General features: G+C 44.9%; 1 protein-coding gene across 1 annotated transcript in view; it reads left to right on the forward strand.

Annotated features, from left to right (window-relative positions):
• Glg1 (golgi glycoprotein 1) overlaps nt 1–22,840 on the forward strand; it is an 85,829-nt gene extending 62,989 nt beyond the window's left edge. Inside the window, exons 14-26 of the mRNA XM_075977312.1 lie at nt 463–525; nt 1,872–1,985; nt 3,203–3,291; nt 4,602–4,719; nt 5,601–5,693; nt 8,276–8,413; nt 9,984–10,107; nt 11,488–11,630; nt 11,805–11,906; nt 12,742–12,849; nt 15,469–15,589; nt 16,289–16,395; nt 18,158–22,840. Coding sequence (XP_075833427.1) covers nt 463–525; nt 1,872–1,985; nt 3,203–3,291; nt 4,602–4,719; nt 5,601–5,693; nt 8,276–8,413; nt 9,984–10,107; nt 11,488–11,630; nt 11,805–11,906; nt 12,742–12,849; nt 15,469–15,589; nt 16,289–16,395; nt 18,158–18,325 — 1,488 coding nt within the window. The 3' untranslated portion in view covers nt 18,326–22,840. The remainder of the gene's footprint in view (nt 1–462; nt 526–1,871; nt 1,986–3,202; nt 3,292–4,601; nt 4,720–5,600; nt 5,694–8,275; nt 8,414–9,983; nt 10,108–11,487; nt 11,631–11,804; nt 11,907–12,741; nt 12,850–15,468; nt 15,590–16,288; nt 16,396–18,157) is intronic.

Below are 22,840 nucleotides of genomic sequence, written 5' to 3' on the forward strand. Positions count from 1 at the left end.
AACTCTAAAGAATTTGCATACTCTAATATTATTGTCAAATGTTTCGTCTCCCCTTTATTTTTGTTTTGTTTGTTTTCTGAGACAGGGTTTTCCGTGTAACCCCGGTCATCCTCGAACTCAGAGAGATCTGCCTGCCTCTGCCTCCCAGGTCCTGGGATTAAAGGCATTGCTACCACCGCCCAGCACATTACCTCCCTTTTCTTATCTCTGCCTCTGCATTCGTTCAAGTTGATAAAAAGATCTGCCTGCCAGGTGCAGTGGTTCCTGCCTATAATGCCAGCTGCTACACACCTATAATGCCAGTTCAGGAGACAGAAGCGGGTGGATCTCTGTGAGTTCTAGCTAGGGCCACAAGTTAGACAAATAGGAGGAAAATACATACACACACACCCCCTATAGCTTCTTCTTCCTCTAAGCTTGGTTTTGTGAAGCAGAGTGATTAATCTATTTCATCTTCTACAGGATATCCAAATAGAAGCCTTGCTGATGAGAGCCTGTGAGCCTATAATTCAGAACTTTTGTCATGTAAGTGATGTCTGGGGGAACACGGGTTACTAACAGAACCAAATTCAATAGGACTTTGGGCCTCAAGGGTGTGGGGTTCACCCTGTCTTCAGCATACCCTACTCTTGAATAATAACCAGCTTTAGCAAATTTGGTGGTGGGGAGTTGGAACTGTAGATAGATTGAGGGAGGAGCCAACAGCTTGGGGAACCTTGATTATTATAGAGCTTGATCCCTGCAGTTAGTACACTCTGCACATGAGCAGGTGTGTGGCTAGCCAAAGTGGGTGTGGTGGCTTTGTAAGAAAAGATACAGAGGCTTGAGAGATCTTAGAGGTTAAGAGCACTGGCTGTGCTTCCAGAGGTCCTGAATTCAATTCCTAGCAACCACATGGTGGCTCACAACCATCTATAGTGGGTTCTAATGCCCTCTACATGCAGATAGAGCACTCATATACATAAAATAAATAAATCTTAAAAAAAAGAGAGAGAGAGAGAAATTCCAGGGCACAGCTGAGTTGCTTCTCAGGAATTGTTAGCAATGGTAGTAGCTTCCTCTTCGAGCTGTCTCGATTACATCTCTATGCAAAGTGACTTCTTTTACTTTATCTCTTGCTCCCTTTTTACCCAAATTGTAGGGGTGAAGTGCACTTAGTAACCCTTAATATCTGACAGCTAAGCCAGGCAGTGGTGGCGCACGCCTTTTTCCCCAGCACCTGGGAGGCAGAGGCAGGCGGATCTCTGTGAATTTGAGGCCAGCCTAGTCTATAGAGTGAGTTCCAGGACAGCATAAAGAAACCCTGTTTTTGAAGCAGGGCGGGGGGGGGGGGGGACGGGCAGGGACAGGGGTGTGTGTGGCTGGAGCAATGATTGCTTTTCCAAAGGACTCGAATTCAATTCCCAGTACCCACATGGCAGCTCACAAATGTCTAGTTCCTGTCCCAGGGATCTGACACTCTCACATAGACATGCATGTCAGCAAAACACCAAAGCACATAAAATAAAAGTAAATAAATCATTGAAAGGAAGAAAGAAAAAGAAACCTAACCTAAACCTTTTTTCTTCTCTTTTTTTTTTTAAAAAAAAAAAATCTGACAGCTAGGTATTACCCGTGAAGCCACTGCTGCCTCCCAGAAGGAAATAAGTAATAGTCCTCACAGTGGGTGGATGTTCTTGCTTCGTGTATTTGCCGCTGAATTTTTATCTTTCCTGGTTTCTTGGGCTTATTTGAAGAATTTATGCTGTATCTCTCTTTTTTTTTTTTTTGAAGGCTTCTATTCACATTCTTCCTCACATTTTTCATGGATGGCGCTATAGATTCTGTTGTTAATTATTACAAATAGAGTGAATGTGTACTGTCTTTCCCAGGATGTGGCAGACAACCAGATAGATTCTGGGGACCTGATGGAGTGTCTGATACAGAACAAACACCAGAAGGACATGAATGAGAAGTGCGCCATTGGAGTCACTCACTTCCAGCTGGTCAGTCCATTTCCTGTCTTGGCTGCTGGTGATTACTGAATATCTTCCTGCTTTGTAACAACCAAGACATTGTGCTCTTCTCATTATTTCCAGTTATGTGCCCTATTTACACTTCTCTCAGTAAATGTGACTTTTTCAACTGTGGCCAGGCGCTTTCCTTGGCTCCTTAGCATTCAGTGACAGAAGAGGCGTAGTCTTAGAGAACATTCACTGTAGAGGGGTAGAGACCAGAGCAAGCAACTCCTGCTCTGGTTAATGCTTACATCACTGGAGTGTGTCGTTCTGTGCAGTCGTCTGGATGGACCTCAGTACACTGCACCTGAGTCCTCTCTTCTGCTCTACTGTCTTCTTCTCTTTATCTCTTTCCCCCATTGTGTGCTGGAGGTTGAACCAGCGGCTAACCTTACAAGCAGTTTTCTACTGAACTAAATCCCTACACTGCATATCCCCCCCTTTTTTTTAAATCATATAACTCAGATGTACCTACCATTTGAATAATGTTTGTAATAACAGGAAGGAAGCTAAGGAAGTTCGGTGTAGCAAGCACTTTGTGCAGGAAGGATAATTAGTCAGTCAGCTGAGGCTATTGACTGCTCAGAGCGTGTAGCCCACATGATTGCATTTCTTGCCATACTAGAATCTAGACTCTAGTAAAAGAAAGATGCCAGAACAAGTATAGTGTATGTCATGGCTACACAATCTGGGCTGGTTCAAGGAAGAGAAACAAAACCAGGGCAGGAGTTGGGGGATGAAAGGACTGCAAGAGGAGATACTAAGGAATAGGACTACACATAGAACCCCAAAGGAAATGCCCTTGGAAACTGTGAAGATCTGTCAGAGAAACACTTTTGTCATAGTAAACCCAGATGTGTGATTTGAAGGACAGGACGACCAGTGTGCTGTAAAGGGGGAGTCATGAGATCTCAGCAGATTGAAAAATTCTCATGAGCAGTCTAGCCTCAACCTTGCTGTATAGCCAAGGATGACTTTGACCCTCTAATTTTCCTGTGCTGTGGTATTATGGGTGTGTACCATCATACCGGGTTTTTATGTGAAGCTGGGAATCATTCCCAGAGCTTTGGGCATGCTAGTGAAACGCTCTGTGAACTGAGTTTCATCCTCAGCCTGGACCAGACTTCTGGAAGTTTTATGCTAATATTAGCCATTGCTGTTAACCATAGTTTGCCGCAGAGCTGATTTTCTTTCTCATCTTTTAGGTGCAGATGAAGGATTTTCGATTTTCTTACAAGTTCAAAATGGCCTGCAAGGAGGATGTGTTAAAACTTTGTCCCAACATAAAAAAGAAGTACGTGTCTTAATTGATCTGTCCTGCCTCCTGAAGTCTCTGTCAGCCTCCTAATGAGTATGTAGGGTATGAGGCAACTTCCTGCTCTCTGGCAGTAGTGGTCCAGAGATAGCCAAACCCTGGCATTGTCTGCACAGACTATAGCCACAGCTATAGCCACAGCTCCCTCTCAGCCACATTTGGTCATGGATAGTCTCAAAAGTAAAGCCTCTGCAGTATGGGAATATTCTTGATATTTTTTTTCAGACTCAGTTTAGACTGCCTCTCTGAATCAGGTGTAGATGTCCTGAGAAGAGAAAGTTGCTGAGTCACCTTCTTCCCAGCACCTCCCAGTGTGGTGTCTGCAGGAAGCCACACAGCCTCACTGAAGTAGAGCTTTTGGAAATAAGTTAACTCAACTCCCTTGGGAATTAGGCCTCAGTGAGGTTTTGACAGCACAGCTGCCCAAATCTTACAAGTTGTTCTTGGGGTTGGGGGGTGTCGTTACTAGACACATTTTGCCTTCCATGAACAGAGACCAGATCCCCATTTTAGACTATTTTTTTTCTGTACCTTTAGGGAATGTTTCACAGAATGTGAACGATAATAGCATTGTTCTTTCTGTGGTCATATTGTTTCTAATAAACAAGCCACAGCAAGTGCTTGAGACTGCAAATGGTATCGAGCCCTGTGTAACCTTTTCCACTCTGTCTATATACCATGACAGAGCTTGATTCGTAAATTAGACACAGTAGGAAATTAATGGTAATTATTTATATGGGTATTTGGGGTGGCCATACATCTTTATCTCAGAACTCAGGAGACTGAACAGGAAGAGTATGAGATCCAGGCCATTCTGGAGTACATTGTGAGGCCCTGATTGGTTTTTTTTTTCCTATTTGTTTTAAGAAAAAAATTGAAACAGTATACTATATTATATATTAATATAATATGAGTATAGATATAATATCTTCTAGTCTGTAGTTCTACCAATCTTGGCATACCTTTTTTTTCCCCTTTCAAATTCAGAACTTTTACCTTTTCAATTAAATGAGGTGATTCTTAGTATTTATTTGACATCCAGATATGCCATATTATGGCATATTAACCTGGTCTTTTCAAAACATGGTTAATAAGAGGGACAGTTAAATTATTGAAAACAGCAGTGAGGATTACAAGAGAGACATTAAAAAGCATAGTGTGCAAATATAAATATGCATATATGAATTAATTAATTCTGGGTACATAATGTGCCCCCTGCCCCGTTCCAGCCCAGTGCCCTGGCATTTGCCCCACTCCACATAGTCTTATGCCTTCTCCTTCCACGGCAGGGTTGATGTAGTGATCTGCCTGAGCACCACTGTGCGCAACGACACTCTGCAGGAAGTCAAGGAGCACCGGGTATCACTGAAGTGCCGCAAGCAACTCCGTGTGGAGGAGCTGGAGATGGTAATGCTTTCAGAGACAACAGGACCAGTGCTTAGCTGCAGAGAGACAGGGACAGGGAGATGGCTCCTGCTACCATTGTGAAGCATGAGATGTAGTTACAGTTCAAAATCTTTCTGTATGACATTAGCTGCTTCTTCACTGTTTTGAGTTTGGTTTTAAATGATAAAATATATTTTTGGCACATACCACTAGGAGCCAAACTGGGATATATTCAAAGCATTTATAGTCATTGGATCAGTACTGTCCTCAGGGACAGAAGACCTTAACTGTCCACTCATCTGTCCTTGGCATCAGTTTCATCCTCTGGCTGCAGGACGGCTGCCTGAGGCAGCTGAACTACCTACTTCACTTTTCAGCTCCTTCAAGAACGGGGGAAAGAGAATATCCCTTTACCTTGAAATAAAACTCCTTCCCTTAAATTTAGGTCTGTCAGCTTGGGGGCCATGGTTACTCCCCACAAGGTCCATCTGAGACAATTGAGGAGGGGAGGGGGAGCATATGACAATTAGTGCCTTCTCCACACTGCTGACACCTATAGAGGTCATTCCTAGACAGTATCCAGTCAACAAATAAGTCTGTTAACATCCCATCTTCAGGGGCCAGAGAGACAGTTTAGTGGTTAAGAGTACTTGCTACTCTTCCAGAGGACCTGAGATTAGTTCTCGGCACCCATCAGATATTTCATGCCTATTTGTAATTCCAGATGCAGGGCATCTTGACACCTCTGACCTTCTCAAGTCCCTACATTCGTGTGTAAAGACCCACATCCAGGCATGCATAACTACATATAATTTAAAATAATAAAAGTAAATCTTTTAAAAGATACATTGACATCTCTAGCTTAAAATCACTTCCCTTCCCACATTGGCTCATTCTTGCAGACAGAGGACATTCGTTTGGAACCAGATCTGTATGAAGCCTGCAGGAGTGACATCAAGAGCTACTGTTCTACAGTACAGTATGGAAATGCTCAGGTAACACTTCACTTTTGTGTGTGTGTGTATATATATATATATACATATGTATGTATGTGTATATATATATATATGTATGTATATATATATATATATGTTTAGTTTTGAGACAAGGTTTCTCTGTGTAGCCTTGGCTATCCTGGAACTCACTTTGTAGACCAGGCTGGCCTCGAACTGGAAGAGATCTGCCTGCCTCTGCCTCCCAAGTACTAGGATCTAGGTTTATAAAATATCGGAAGTCAAGTTAAGCATTCATTATTGCAGTCAGTTTCTCCCTAGTGAGACAAGGACTGCCACATCTAATCAGCTTAACTATCCTACTGGGCAGTTCTAGATTGCTGTTCCCAGCTTCTGCCATGCAGCTCCTCTGTACCCTCTCTGCCTTGCCTTGCCTACCCAGTGGGTTCCTGGTATTCGTTCAGGTATTTCCTCTCTATGGCTTCTCCAGTAACCCCACATCCGATATTCACCCCATGCTCCACTGCACAGTTCGTCCTTCCTTCCTTCCTTCCTTCCTTCCTTCCTTCCTTCCTTCCTTCCTTCCTTCCTTCCTTCCTTCCTTCCTTCCTTCCTTCCTTCCTTCCTTCCTTTGTTGCTGCTGCTGTTGTTTTGTTCTTTTTTTTTGAGTCAGAGTTTTCTATGTAGCCCTGACTGTTCTGGAACTGGCTCTGTAGACCAGGTTGGCCTCGAACTCAGAGATCCATCTACCTCTGCCTCCTGAGTGCTGGCTGCAATTAAAGGCAAAAGGCGTGCGCCACCAGTGCCGGCTTCATGATTTTTTTTCCTTTTTTTTTTTTTTTTTTTTTTTTTTTTTGTCTGCTCTCTCAGCTGCCTAGGACCTTGCTTTGGTGCTTTAGCCTTTAAGATGCTTTCTTTTTTTTTCTGTCTTGTCTCTGTAGTTGCCAGTGCACAGTCTGAGTCTCCCCCCAACCCCCGCCTCTCTCCCTCTCTGTAGTTACTCTTTCTTTTAGATTTGTTCTGTTTGATCTATAATTTCAGTGGGAATGAGACCAGACAGGGTCTCGACTTTGTCATGGAGAACAGGGTCTTCCTCTAATACTGCTCTGCTTTTCCTTTTTTCTGGAATTCCATGGACAGGTGGTGCACCCAGGTCTCCCCCAGTGTCCTCCTTCACCTTTATCTTAATGCTTTCCAGCCTTGGTTACTCTGTCTCTGTGTTGCATTTGAGGTAATTGCTCACCTTCGGTTACCCAACATACTAATTTGTTGTCAGTTCTCTTTCTTTTCTTTTCTTTATTTTTAAATCCTTCTCATTTTAATTGTTTGGATAGGAATGTGCTATACCACTGTTTGGGCTTTTTATTTCCTAAATCTTTGCTTGCTTCTTTTCATAACTACCTGGTCTAGATTTTTTTTTTAAGATTTATTTGTTATGTATACAGTGTTCTGTCTGTCACTATGCTTGCTTGACAGAGGGCACCAGATCTCATTACAGATGGCTGTGAGCCACCATGTGGTTGCTGGGAATTGAGCTCAGGACCTCTGGAAGAGAAGTCAGTGCTCTTAACCTCAGAGCCATCTCTCCAGCCCCCTGGTCTACATTCTTTATCATGTTTTTCTATATTGTTCCAAAGACATTACATATATTTTTGCATTTTTTTCTTTGACCTATTAGCTTTGTCCCTCGGGTTTGAGTCCTTTGTTATGTTTCGCTTCTTAAGGTGTCAGTGTGTTTTATCTAGTTGGTGGTTCCTGGTTGTCCTTAAGTCCTTCAGAGAGAGGTCATGGCTTCACCCAAGAGCCCGGCAGATTATGTATTTTATATCTAAGATTTAGAATAGTGAGTAGGTTGCTTCAATATATACCTACCTCAGCATTCAATATAGACTGTCTCGGGCTGGAGAGATGGCTCAGTGGTTAAGAGCATTGACTCTTCTTCCAGAGGACCTGAGTTCAATTCCCAGCAACCACATGGTGGCTCACAACCATCTGTAATGAGATCTGGCGCCCTCTTCTGGTCTGCAGGCATACACGGAGGAAGAATGTTGTATACATAATAAATAAATAAAATCTTTAAAAAATACATAGACTGTCCCGTGATACTTTTTATATTGCCATCCAACCTTTTCTGTCATAGCTTTTCATAGTTTGCCCTCTGAGATGTTATTCGTCATGGAGGATTGGGTCCAATTCATACTTAGCATCTAATACTATTCTTATAAAATGTAAGTTGATTTTAATTGGATCTCTAGAAGACTACCTGCTCTCTAGTCAGAGTAGTCAGTGAAATGTGTGCTCCAAGAGGAATCCTAACAAGGGATGGCTGAACAAAGTAGAAGAAACTAGAAAACCTAAATGAATTTCCTTTTTAGATTCCAGTACAGGCTGCTGATCACCCTGAATTTTTGTCATCTGGTCCACGGTTGGCTCTCAGGTTATAAATCCATGAGTATAATTTTCCTTAATGAGAAAGTCCTTAACTCCTATTGCCTGAAATTAGAAACAAAAGATCCTGGGATAGAAAAACAGTGTCATTCATTGAACTACGTGTTACAGTCAAAATAGATGAGTTTCAGTCCCTCATATTCTTCCTAACTCAACCACAACTCTTAACATTATAGATTATTGAATGTCTGAAGGAAAACAAAAAGCAGCTGAGTACCCGTTGCCACCAGAAAGTATTTAAGCTTCAGGAGACAGAGATGATGGACCCAGAACTAGACTATACACTCATGCGAGTCTGCAAGCAGATGATTAAGGTAAGGAACAAGTGTGACCCAAGTGACAGTAACAGCATGAACCCCTTTTCGTTGTAGCCTATTAAACATGGCTAGCATGGTGATTTCCCCAGCTGTGGTCTGTAGTCAGCAGCATTGCCTTCACCTGCCAGTTTGTGGCTCTTTGATCTTCCAGAATCTCTGGCATTGAGCGGTCAGTGTCCATAAGCCCTCCAGGCATTGTGGATGCTGTTCGAGTTGGAAAATCACAGAGCTGAGCTAATAAGTGGCCAGGATGGGTGTGCTGAGAAAGCCACAGTCCAGAGTCTTCATCAGACCTCTCCACACTCAAGATGTTTCTTTCTGCCGGGTGATGGTGGCGCACGCCTTTAATCCCAGCACTCGGGAGGCAGAGGCAGGCGGATCTCTGTGAGTTCGAGACCAGCCTGGTCTACAGAGCTAGTTCCAGGACAGGCTCCAAAGCCACAGAGAAACCCTGTCTCGAAAAACCAAAAAAAAAAAAAAAAAAAGATGTTTCTTTCTTTTTAAGATTTTTTAAATTTTGTTTTATGTGTATAAGTCTTTCACTTGCATGTATGAATGGGTACCATATACATGCCTGAGACCACTGAGGCCAAAGAGGACATTGGGTTTCCTAGAACTCTAGTAAGATGGCACGTATGTGCTGGGAGCCAAACCCAGGTCCTCTGCAAGAACAGCAAGTGCTCTTAACCACCGAGCCATTTCTAGCCATGCAAAGTGTGTTTGTTTCCATTCGCACATTCTTTCTCTTCAAGTGATCCTTCAGTGAATGTTTTTAACCTGTCTGTATATACAAAGAAATTAAACTAAAGAAAATGCAAAGAAACTTTAATAAAAATGCATTTCAGCTTTCCTTTAATATACAGTGCCGATCCTACCAATAAATGTCTGTGAGGATGTAATGTTTATTTATTTGTATGTGTGTGCATGCCTGTGCCAAAGAAAGGGGGAAAGGAGGGAGGGAGAACATGAACCCAAAACAAGCAAGGGAAACTTGGTGTCCTAGCAGAGTCTGAGACCCTGTGATGCAGACACGCAGGATAACAAATGGAGATGGGGTTCATTACCAGACAAAACTGAGCTCTTGTTTAAGGATAGTAGTAGACTATAGGAACCAACCTCACATGCTTGGTAGATTTCAGCCCCTATACTTAAACCACATGGATCCTTACCCCAGATCCCTGTTCACGTGGGTTAATAGTTGTTATTTCCTAAATTCTGACACTGTGGTTAGGTAGGTAAGGCTTGAGGGCTGTATAGCACCTGGTCTAGTGGTACATTTGTACTTACACAGTAATTGCACTTGTGAGGTGGCCTCTACTGTGACTTAGCCATAGTAACCAGGTAGACCCATGCAGAATGTAACCAGTGTTCGCAGGGAGAAATGTGGAAAATGTTGGCTGTAGGGAAAAAAAGTAAACAAAGGGACCCTGAGTCTGGGCACCTACTGATGCCTTTGTCTGTAACTTTCACGTTTTCATGAGTTCCCAGGTAGATGTAAAAGCAATCACAGATACATTAGTTGCTAGTTTGGGATAGCTTTTTTCATATAATTTCGTTTTCTTTGCAGCGGTTCTGTCCAGAAGCAGATTCCAAAACCATGTTACAGTGCTTGAAGCAAAATAAAAACAGTGAATTGATGGATCCCAAATGCAAACAGATGATAACCAAGCGCCAGATCACCCAGAACACAGGTACCATCCTGGCTCCACTCTCCTGCTCCCACGGAGTGTAGCCCACGTGGAACCTGCCAGACATGTTACCTATGGGTGCCATGTAGCTCATGGATTTGAAGAGAGGAGCCAAGCCTGCATATGAGCTGTGTACCCCTCCTCCTTTGAAGCCTACCCAGGAAATTAGAACAAAGGTCAGGGAAGAGCACTGAAGATCTGGACAGCTGCTCTTGAAAGTCATAGAGGAGGGGTCAGCACAGGGTCCCTAGGAAAGGGAATTCTACATGTTTACTCAAACTTGATGAGCATGGCCAGTTGTTTTCAGAAGGGAAATTTTAGCTCTTGACTAGGAAAGCTTGTAGCTTAGCAGACAAAAGTGTTATTTCTTTCATGGCACCTTCAGAATTATCTGTTCTGGGCAAGGTTTCTGTTATCTGCTTTAATATTGGACCAGAAAGCCCTGCAGAGCTGCTGCAGAGAGGAAGGATCCTGAGGAGCAGTGATGTGCTCTTGAACTGAGTTGCATTGCTTATTAGCAACAGTGGAAAGATAGGTGTGCATAGTTAATCCCAGCACTTGAGCCGGGCGGTGGTGGCGCACGCCTTTAATCCCAGCACTCGGGAGGCAGAGGCAGGCGGATCTCTGTGAGTTCGAGACCAGCCTGGTCTACAAGAGCTAGTTCCAGGACAGGCTCCAAAGCCACAGAGAAACCCTGTCTCGAAAAACCAAAAAAAAAAAAAAAAAAAAAATCCCAGCACTTGAGAGTTGAGGCAGGAGGATTGTGAAATCCATGTCTCAAAAAATGTAACAAGAAGGCTGCCACCATGTCTTCCCTACTATGAACGGATATATTCCTTGAACTTCAAGAAGGCCTTCTCTTCTTTAAAAACAACACTAGTCCTGGCATGATAACTCATCTACCATTTATTAACATAACAGATTGGTGTTTATAGTCATGACTGTTTGTATTATTATTAATTAAAAACCCAGAGACAGATATTGGGGTTCAACCTAAAGGTCTGCAAAGCAAAGCAGCCAGTCACTGGTTCTTACTTCTACCTCAGTCTGAAATGGCGATCCTGCCTCCAGGAATCTCAGAATGAGACTGTGTGAGAGCTGTCTCCTCTCATCCTCTCTAGTTTTGGGATTAAGGGCGTTCACCACTGCTGCCCAGTTTCTATGGCAAACTAGTTTGGCTACTAGGACACTGGTGTGTGTCACCACTGCCCAGTCTGTAAGGCTGATCAGTGGGGCTGTTTTACTCTCTGATATTTATTAAAATACAAATGAAATGTCAGACTATTGATATAATATGCCCCCCTTTGAAAGGTGAATTTCCAAAAATTTGTGAAAATTCATGGGTGAACCATTTTACCATATACTGATATATTTTTACTCTAGATTACCGCTTAAACCCTGTGCTAAGAAAAGCCTGCAAAGCTGACATTCCTAAATTCTGTCATGGTATCCTGACTAAGGCAAAGGATGATTCGGAGCTGGAAGGTCAAGTCATCTCATGCCTCAAGCTAAGATACGCTGACCAGGTACACTGACTGGGCTTTCTACACAGCTGGAGATGAGCATTTTCTCCATGGCCATCACCGGCATTTTCCTGTTGTCCTAAGACCTTTTTTGCCTTCCTCTAAGCTGGGTTGTGAGGGCTCATATAAAAACTGATGTTCTCGGGTGCTAATGAGTTCTCCCTTTGTCATCTCCAGCGCCTGTCTTCAGACTGTGAGGACCAGATCCGCATCATCATCCAGGAGTCCGCTCTAGATTACCGTCTGGACCCTCAGCTCCAGCTGCACTGCTCAGATGAAGTAAGCCATGTGTGCAAGGGAGGGCTTCCTGGAAGAGGTGACTGGAGAAAATTCTTTTCTGTACTTTCTTCCTGACTGTGGTTCCTTACAGGCCCGTCTTCTGGGTAAGACTTGCAGCTTCTGTGTAACACTGAGCTGGACTTGGCATTAGTTTGCTACTCTACGGTATTGCGTCCACATTTGTCTGTTAAATAAGAGTGTTTTATTATTTGTACACGTAGTGCGGTCCTTCCTTATTATTCTGGATTGCCATTCAGAACCCCTCAAGACTTAGCAGAAAAGTAGAAGTGCTCTCCTGATGACTAAGTGCCTGTCCTTGGAAATTATTGGTCTTCCTGGCTAGAAAAGGCCACTTGAGGAGCCCTGCGTAGACTCCTAAAACTGTGCAAAGAAGTGTTTACTCTCTTCTCTGGAGATGATGTTTGGGAAGTCTGAGGGAGCATGTCACATGCAGTGCGTGCCAAGTTGTAAACCTGAGCCAGGTGTTAAGGGTTGGTTTTTAGTATTTTCCTCCTGTGGAGTAGCCTCCTTTCATGACAAGTCCCGGAACAATTGCCTCTTTCCGAAGTGACGGCCTCTGAACTGTGAAAGAGATCAGAGCTTGGCGTCTGTCGCTGAGTGCAGACGCAAGGAGTGCAACTCCACTAGGAAGCTGCCACAGACGCCTGGACACGACTGGGAGAATCCACATTGATTCTCACCCGTCCCTGAGGAGTAGACATATTCAGAGTCAGCAACAGACACCAAGTATTCCGGGCTGATTGGGCGGGGCTGATCCTCTCTGGAAGCCAGTTGTTCTCAGTAGGGTGGCCCTGTTTTCTTGTCTCCTGAGCAGATTGCCAACCTGTGTGCTGAAGAAGCAGCAGCCCAGGAGCAAACAGGCCAAGTGGAGGAATGCCTCAAGGTTAACCTGCTCAAGATCAAGACAGAGCTGTGTAAGAAGGTAGGCACACCCTCATCCTTGCCTATCTCCTGCCTTCTTTTCTCTTTTTCCTTTTGATTCCCTTCTATTATTTATTGGAAGAGAACCATCAATTAATGAATGGTCAAGGACCATATACGTTTTGAAAAGAGGTAACAGCATAGAATGCTAGGTAAGAAGGCTTATATTTTATATTTGAATACTTTTTTCCCCTGATTTTTTAAGACAGGGTTTCTCTTTGTAGCCCTGACTGTTCTGGACTCACTATGTAGACCAGGCTAGCCTTGAACTCAGAGATCCACCTGCCTCCTGAGTGCTGGCATTAAAGGCATGCACCACCATGCCCAGCTTATATTTGATTACCAAGGAGTTGGTATTAAAGCATTAAAAGGAAGAAGAGAAAAGGGAGATGTGGGTGTATATTTCTCCTCTGCTAAAAGTGTTCACGTCCACATTTCGAGGAATGGTAAGAGGTAGTTAGAAACCAAATCCAAGCTTGTGGTGCACATGTTTATTCCCAGCACTTGGGGAGGCAGAGGCAGGTGAATCTCTGAATTTTAGGCCTGCCTGGTCTGCAGCCAGGACAGCCAGGGTTCAGTAGGGAGACCCAAGTATATAAAAAGAGAACCTACTCCATACATATTCTTGATTACAAATGAACCTGTATGACTTTTCTTTTTTAAAAGATTTTTTATTATTATGTATGTAACATTCTGCTGGCATGTATTCTTGCATGCCAGAAGAGGGCAACAGATCTCATTATAGATGGTTGTGAGCCACCATGTGGTTGCTGGGAATTGAACTCAGGACCTCTGGAAGAGCAGGCAATGCTCTTTTTTTTTTTTCCGAGACAGGGTTTCTCTGTGGTTTTGGAGCGCAGCCAGTGCTCTTAACCTCTGAGCCATCTCTCCAGCCCTGAACCTGTATGACTAAACTGAATTTTTAAACAATATTTGGGCTTTGAGGAGATGTTTTTGAGGTTTTGTTGTTGTTGTTGTCTTAAAGAACTTTCTGTTGAAAACAAACTAATTTTTATTAAGAACTCGTTTCTGGGGTTTGGTGTAGTTCAGTAGTAGAGTGCTTGCCTGTTCCTACAATCAGCCCCCACCATCACAGGAGAAAAAGTAAAGGAAAAACACTCGCCACCAAGTCTGACAGCTTGGTCCCAGAACCCATGTGATGGAAGAAAGAACAGACTCAAAGTTTTCTTCTGACTTCTGCATGCATAAACACAAAATAAACAAACATAATAATAATTTTAAAAATTCTGGGGCTGGAGATATGGCTCAGAGGTTAACAGCACTGACTGCTTCTTCTGGAGGTCCTGAGTTCAGTTCCCAGCCCAGCAACCACATGGTGACTGAGATCTGATGCCTTGTTCTGGCCTTCAGGGATACATGCAGGCAGAATACAATACATGCTAAGTAAATAAATCTTGGGGGAGGGGGGCACTGACTGCTCTACCAGAGGACCTGGGTTCAATTTCCAGCACCCATATGGCAGCTCACAACTGTCTGTAAGTCTAGTTTCAGGGGACCCAACACTCATGGCAAAGCACAATTTTTAAAAATTCAGCTGGTCATGGTGGCTCACACCTTTAATTCCATCACTTACATGACAGAGGCGATGGTAATCTCTAACAGAAGAGATAAACATTTGTGGTCTGTCTTTGCTTCCTGTAATTGCACTGTGCATAAATAAAATACCTGTGGAATTGAATTTAGTTGTACTGTGTTTATATCCCTCTTGCTCAGAACATCTTTAAACTCAGATAATTCAAAAGGACAGAAATGGGGCTGAGGAAATGGTCGAGTGGTTAGGAGCACTTGCTTTCCTTCCTGCAGTCCTTTTCCCAGCACCTGTCTCAGGCAGCTCACAACCACCTGTAAGTCCAGCTTCAGGGGACCCTGTGCCCTCTGGCCTCCACAGATAACCATGTCATGTACACATACCCACACACGTGCACATAAAGTTAATGAAGATAAATCTTTTTTAAGGACATATATATCCAAAATAGAACATTTTATAAACAAAACATACCTTTATTTGGTTCAGAAATTAAGTTTTTTTTTTTTTAATTATGTGTTGTCTGCATGGGTATGTGCAGGAAGCCAGAGGCATTGGCTGCTGGAACCCAACTCAGGTCCTCTGGAAGAGCAGCAAGTGCTCTTACTACTGAGCCGTTTCTCTAGCCTCTTGATTGAGAAGTGGCATTTGAAGGTTAGACTAATAGGCTGTAAAAGTTCTCAGTCATCAGTCTGATTTTTCAATTTCACATTGTTTATTTTTCCTAAAGTAACAGAGTAAGTATTATATCAATAAAAATACCAACATGTAGGTATTTTAAAATAAGGTGGCATACCAGATGCCAAGAACTCCTGCCTGATCATCCATCTTGTACATACTGTTCTTAGCTTTCTTTAGCTCCTGCTGTACTCCTCAGAAGTAGTTAGCAAGTTACACTGGATTCCAGAAGGCTGCCTTCTGTGCATACATGGCCACATTACCCCCCGCCTGTGCCAGGGTACTTTGTAGTTATCTCCCCCCTTTGGCCTGTTCGTTTGCATGTTCTGTAGAGTAGCCAGCAGATTGGATAAGTTTCCTCTGCACAGCTCTTTCCACAATGAACTCCCTTTTCAGGAAGTGTTGAACATGTTGAAGGAGAGCAAAGCAGACATTTTTGTGGACCCAGTTCTTCACACAGCATGTGCCTTGGACATTAAACACCACTGTGCAGCCATCACCCCTGGCCGAGGGCGTCGTAAGTAGTATTTATTGCTCTGTCCCTGTCTGAACTCCCTTGTACTCGAACGCTGCCTTTGAGTAACCTACAGCTACTCTGACTCTGTCTGTAGCCCAGCCATAGACAGCCTCTCCTAGATGTCTGCTGGATGGTAAGCTAGGCCTTGGTGGTAATGAATTTGGGACTAATTTTGCAGGTTTGAAATAGCCAGAGCCAAAGATTTAGTGAAAAGGGAAACAAGTTATTTATTAGGGAATCAAAAATTCAGTTACAACTAAGCATAGTGGTGTACTCCTTTAATCCTAGTACTTGGGAACCAAAGACAGGAATCTCTGAGTTCAAGGCCAGACTAGTCTATATAGAGATTTCCTAGACAGTCAGGGCTACACAGAGAGACCCTGTCTCAAAAAAAAAAAGTTAAGTCACAACCATGTCCTCTTTCCTGCACTGAGCATTCTGGGTCTATAATGGGACAATGGCAGCTTCTTGGTGTCTGAAACCAGGGACACCCAGTGAAAATAAGAGGAGTGAAGAGGTTGTGGGCAGCTGACACTGGAAGTCACACTCCTCACCAGTGGGATCTTGAGCAAGGTTCCCAGAAAGAATTTGACTTTATTGGTCCTGATGAGCTGAGTTCTGAGGTGCTTGGGACTCTTTTCCCTGAAATTACAGAATTGTTTCTATACAGTTGCAAACTTCTTAAATTTGCTTCCACAGAGATGTCCTGCCTAATGGAGGCCTTGGAAGATAAGCGGGTGAGGTTACAGCCAGAGTGCAAAAAGCGCCTCAATGACCGAATTGAAATGTGGAGTTATGCCGCCAAGGTAAAGAGCAAGAAAGCCCCACATGGCGGCTCTTCTGCCACTTACATCTTTGTGGTGTGCATCGCTGTCTTTCCTTTGATAGAAATCTAACAGTAGATAGAATCCAAAAATGAGGCCAGGCAGCAGCACACACCTTTAATCCCAGCGCTCAGGAAGCAGGGGTGGGCAGATCTCTTGAGTTTGAGGCCAGCCTGGTCTATAGAGTGAGTTCCAGAATGATCAGAACTACACAAAGAAACCCTGACTAGGAAAACAATATTAAGTCTCTAAAACATGACTGTTCCTAAATCCAAAGCTACCGTCTCCCTTGCTGCAGGTTAGCTGGGTCTGCAAAGCTCTGTCAGACCAGTACTCTTGGTACTCAGTTTCCCGCAGTTCAGCACTGAAAGGTTATCACTTGTGGACCCCGGTTAGGTAGAACAGCCAACACTGAGTTGTCTTCCCCTACTGTTTCCCCCTCCTTTCAGCTGCTCAAGTGTGGCTGTGACTCAGAGAGACTTACTGCTTGTGTGCGAGAAAATTCTGTTAATCTTACACCTCCTGCTCTGTTCTTAAATATATGTCATGAACATAGGAGCTGGATTCCAGGATGATGTATTTAGGGAACCTTTTGGTCCTGATTTTCTGAGTCGTGATTACATAGTGTTCTTGATGTGAACAAGTACTTACAGTGCAATGATTACACTTATAACGTGGTGCATGCCTGTAATCCCAGTGTTTGGATGTTAAGGCAAGCACATCACAAGTGTGAGGCCAGCCTGAACCGTCCTCTAGCAACAATGAAAATTAAAAGAAAGCTGGGAGATGATGGTGCACACCTTTAATCCCAGCACGTGGGAGGCAGAGGCAGGTGGATCCCTGTGAGTTCCAGGCCAGCCTGGTCTACAGTGTGAGTTCCAGGACAGGCTCTAAAGCTACATACAGAAACTTTGTCTGGAAAACAAAACAAAAAAACTGAAAAGGAAAACATAAAGCATGGTCTCAGCTTTTCACCTTGTTTTTTAAAAAGGTATCAAACACAGTGAAGAGCATAAATATATCTGTAGCCTTCTGATTGCCACAAGGAACCCAGCCTGAAGTCTTCGTTGTAATGTCGGAGTAATGAGATGCCTGCTGGGCTGGTGTGAGCAGTGAGTAAGAGCAGGCAGAGACTTCACACAGGCTGGCCTGTGAGTGCTTTAGCAGCACGTGAGGGTGATGGCACCTCTTTGTCTCTCTATGTCTCAGTTTGGGCAGGGGACACTTGTAGTTTTATGATCCAGAAAAAGTGTTATAGTTGTGTTGGTTGTCTTTCCTCTCCCCCTTGAGCTAAAAGATCTGAATTGGAGTGCACAAGGTGGCTCAGTGGGGGAGAGGCCTGCCGTGGGACCCTAAAGACCTGAGTTCAATCCTGGTACCTCTTTAAAGGTGGGAGGAATGTACCGACTCAGAGTAGCCCTCTGAGTGCCACGTGTGCATCCACTTGTTCACATCTTACACACACACATGCTCTAAATAAGAATAGTAATAATAAAGAAAAGAAAAGCTAGGTATAATAGCACACGCCTTTAATAGCACTTGGAAGGCAGGCAGATGGATCTCTGAGTTCAGGGATAGCCAGGGCTATGTAGAGTGATCCCGTTTCAAGAAACAAAACAAATTAATTAAAACTATTTAATTTATATATTTTATATATTAAACTAGGAATTTGGGGGCTAAGTAAGATATAATCTGCTACCTATCCAGCTCTCCCTTAGAGGGTCACATTGCTGTCTCCTTCCAGGTGGCCCCAGCAGATGGCTTCTCTGATCTTGCCATGCAAGTGATGACATCCCCCTCAAAGAACTACATCCTATCTGTGATCAGTGGGAGCATCTGCACATTGTTCCTCATCGGCCTGATGTGTGGGCGGATCACGAAGCGAGTAACACGAGAGCTCAAGGACAGGTAGAGCCGCCTGGCCACCAAGGAACTACCTGCCCAGGGCCCAGTTTGTACAGCCTCCTGTATAGTGCACCCTCTCACTTCGTCCTCTACGAGGTGGCACCAACACCCACAGTAGAGCAGCATCAGGTGCCCACTGCATCTTCCCATCCAGACTTGGCCACATCCGCAGTGTCCTCTTCCTCCCAGCTGCCGTTGCAGCATTGGCAGCTGGCTGCTTTGGTGGTAGCCTTTGTTGGCGAAGGGTTTACCTGCCTGTAGACAATTCTGTCATACCAACAGACCTGCCAGTACTTCCAGAACCGACTCACCTGACCTGCAACTCAGAGTTTTTTAAAAACTAAACAAACAAACAAAAAAAAGACAAAAAAATGTAAAGAAAGGAAAAAGTGTGTATATATTAGCCCATCTCCTTCAGTCTTGACTCGAGCAGTAGGGCTATTTCCGTCATGGAAATACAGCAGGTGACAGCAGGACTCGGAGGAGGTGTGCATAGCATTGAAATGTCTGGTTCCTCTCCTAGAAGCAACCTTGAGCCACATCAAGGCAGGGGACGTCACCAAGTAGAGGGAAGACTAAGCAGCCTGCCCTGGGTCCTGTATGCTTCTGCTGCAGTGTGATGCCTTCCATCTCCTGCCCCAGATGAGCCACTGCTGTCCACAGCCCCATAGCAACAGGCATTCCTGTGGTCTCCCCACTGCAGTGCAGAGGCAAGGCCAGTGGACTAGGGAGGGAGCAAAAGTGTGCAGCAGGATGTCCCTGATCTGCACGAAGGCCTGTACTTGAGTCTGGGGTTGCCCTTGAAGTTCTCTTCCTCAACAGGAAGTCATTACTAGGTTGGGGTGTGGGACTTCCGAGATGGGGATGAGAGGGCCGTGTAAGGAGGGACAGGTGGTAGACACACTTCACTTCATCTTTTGGGCTACAGTACAGGCCGGAAATGGTGGCTTCTAAAGACTGAGCGTGGTCTCGAATGTGTGACTGGCAGTGAAGCCAGGCAGACTTCCCAGACAGGCTCTTTGGTGCCTCTATCTGAAGGGAGGTGGACAGTGGTGATGGCATTAAAACATGGAGCATTTTCTCCGTTTGTTTTTCCTTCCTTCCTTTTTCTTTCACTCATTTGCTGTTTGTACTCCCTCTAGTAGGCACTGGCTGAACGTTATAGTTTGGTGATTGGTCAACTTTCAATAATCTGAGCTTTACAGGAGCAAGGTTCCCAGCCATTTTTCCTCATTCCTCCAGTGTGGAAATGACAGGGTTAGGGCCTAAGAGGGAGGAACCCAGGCATTGCAGTCACCTTTGAGTTGGGCCGTGGTGTCTCAGTGGCTGTCCAGAGGGTGGCATGTACAGTAGGAGATATATTTATATAATATATATTTTATTAACCTGTTAGATGTCCACAAAGTATTATAAATCATGTGCCTAAAACTGTCCACTTGACCCAGGCCCCTTGACGGTGCCCTGTCTGCTCCTGGCTCCCATTTAGACCTACAAGTGCTGCCACACCTGAGTGCCGCCTTCCCTGAGGTGCGTTCAGTGCAAGCTGTGGCAGTTACAGATCAGCTGCTCCAAATCACTCCTGGTCTGACCCGACCGACACGCATTTGAATACTGTGGTTTTCTTTTCCGCTGCCTTTTCTCGTGGCAGTGAGTTCCAGGCCAGCTGTCTATTCCTGCTTAGGGTTATAGAAGTTACAAGGGAGCTGCTTGCTGAGCTACCTGGTCCCCTCAGTGCTGCTTTAAGAGTCTCCTGATTCTCAGCAGCTGTCTTGGGATTCTTAAGTTTGATGAGACTTAAAATCCCTGCTCACTGGCTTAAAGCTCCTCCCTCCCCAAGAGTCTCAGTGTCACACTGGGCTGATACCCAATGCAAACATTGTTGAAAGCAGCCCTGATGTCCTTGTGATGCAGGGTCACATTGATGTTCTCCAGTAGGCTAGGGCTGTCGTGGTTTTTCTGTTTCTGCACTGACAGGAATCCTCACTGCCTGTAGATTGGGAGGTTGGATGAGTTAGGTTCTTAAAATGTTTGTCATTAGCCGGGCAGTGGTAGTGTACGCCTTTAATCCCAGCACTCGGGAAGCAAAGGCAGGACAATCTCTGAGTTCAAGGCCAGCCTGGTCTTCTGAGTGAGTTCCAGAACAGCCAGGGAAACCCTGTCTCGGAAAAGAAAAATAAATGTGATTAAAAATGGTCAGAATAGAAAAGATAGCTATTAGTGTCTTGAATTGCTTAGTACAAGGAAGTGTTCATCTTCCTTGGAGTAGCTCTTACTACTGGCTCTTGCGGTAGGCCTGGTCTTGAGCAGGTTTTTCTAGTCTGTGTGTACAGGGCCCAGTGTTGCCCATTCTGTACTTGTGGGCACAGGAGAGTAGGCTCTAGGCACTCAAGCCCCTGCTCATAAGTCAGTCATGGTTTAAATTAGCTAGTCAAGAGCCCTGACCCCACGGGGGGAGCCAAAGTCTGAGCCAGGGAGTTTGGACCAAGGCTTCAGCAGCCAGGTCACTGTGGTCTAGTTTGCCGGCTCAAGCCCGTGACTTGGGGACTGTTAGCACTCCAACTGCTACCCTTTGCTGCTTCAGAGAACCAGAGCCCTGGCCAGGGCCTCTGTGGACCGTGAGTCCAGAACCAAACTAACCCCTCCTCTCTGATGGGCTTTCCCAGTGAAGGAACACCTCAGGACAAAGACATTTATTTAGCAGGGTGTATCCCTGGCCTTGATTGCTGTTGCTGCTGTCAGAAGTCTGACCCTGGGAAAGTCTGTCCATTCCCAGAGAGCATCTGGCTACCATTTCCAGTCCTGGTTCTGTGAGCCAAGTCAGCATGCTGAGCCAGTGTACCTACCCGTAAGTCGGGGCACTCCAGGGCCACTGATGAAGTGGTGGCATTTAGTGGTCAGGCAGTAACAGAGCCCATTACAGGTACGATGACTGCCATCTCCTGCTCTTAGATAAGAGAATCCAGGCCAGCCTGGGGTCAGAATGTATGAGGAAGAGTCAGTCCACTGTCCCAGATGAAGCGACAGAAAGTTACTATCCAACATTATGTCTTCCTGCCTCCTGAAGTCCACTGACTAGAGGGCACGCTAGGTCAGGGTGAGTTCCAGAGCTCTCCATGCCCCCTGAGAGGCTTTGGGCCATTTCTGGGCTCTCCTGGCTGGTGTCAGGGTCTTCTGAAAAGGTACCTCCCCTTCCCATTCTTTCCCCTGTCCCAAAACAAAAACAAATTTTCTCTACTTGCCCCAGGCTCAGTATCTCAGAAGGATGATAACTGTGTGCAGAAGTCCAGCCCAGTCTGGCCCCTGCAGAACTTAGAGAAAGTGGTGGCTCTTTAAGACAAGGTTTCTGTAGCTTTGGAGCCTGTCCTGGAACTCACTCTTGTAGACCAGGCTGGTCTCAACTTATGGAGATCCGCCTGCCTCTGCCTCCCGAGTGTCGGGATTAAAGGTGTGTGCCACCATCGCCCAACTCAAGTGGTGGCTTTTTGAATTACATGCCTCTTGGAAATTTGTGTTTCAGCTTCTTGAGAATTTGGAAATGCAAAGCTCAGAATGCCCTCTTGGGTTTCTCTGCCCTACTTGGTTTCGGTTCTCAAAGGGCTGTACCTGCTTTTCTGGCTCCCCTTCCCTCCATGGAGCTTTGATTTGCCATCTGTCCAGCCACACTTTTCCCTGGCCTCTCCAATTTCACCTGTTAAGGTAATCAAAGTTTAACGTCAAATTTCCCTTCTTGCTACCCAGTTCTCAGACAACAGAGAGTTGCAAACCAAGATTAAACCTGAAAGTGAGCAAACATTGAGACTTCTGACTTCTGTGATGTGGGGGGCTGGAGGGCTCAGGCTGTTTGTCACCTAAAACAGAAAGATACAGCTGTCTGCACAGGCAGGCGGTGACGGGATCCTGACAGGGTTCTTCTGTGACATCTTTACCCCTACTTGAGCACTGAGCACCAGGCAGTGGACGGTGAAGAGCTTCCTAGGAGAGGAGATGGGCTGACCATGCCTCTAGCTCATGTTTCACCCTTTCCCAACCCAAAACTGACATGAGAACCTCAGAGCATGGAGTCCTTCGCTAGAACAGGTCCCAGATCACCTAGCAGCACGGGGTGACAGCGGGCTTCCTGGTGGCAGCGGGCTTCCTGGTGGCAGCGGGCTTCCTGGTGGCAGTGGGCTTCCTGGTGGCAGCGGGCTTCCTGGTGGCAGTGGGCTTTACTGCCAGCACACAGGTCAGTCCTTGCAGGAAGACGGAATACACAGCGAGAGCTGTGCCAGATCTCGGGCCTCTAACCTGTTTTTGCTTTTCATTTTTGTTTTTTGTTTTTCTTTTTATTTTTGAACAAAAAGTACAATTAACAAGCCTCTTTTGTAAATGGATTTCCTTTCTATGTATAAAACCCCCGCAGTTCCTTGTTTTTACATGTTCATGCTGTGTAATTTCAAGATGTTACTGAGATTCTGAACATAATGTGCATTTTTTTCTGTACAGATGAAATGGGAGAATTTAATAAAGAGTTTGCAGGTTTGTA

The sequence above is a fragment of the Microtus pennsylvanicus genome, chromosome 6 (genome assembly GCF_037038515.1).
Source record: "Microtus pennsylvanicus isolate mMicPen1 chromosome 6, mMicPen1.hap1, whole genome shotgun sequence".
Lineage (NCBI taxonomy): Eukaryota > Metazoa > Chordata > Mammalia > Rodentia > Cricetidae > Microtus > Microtus pennsylvanicus.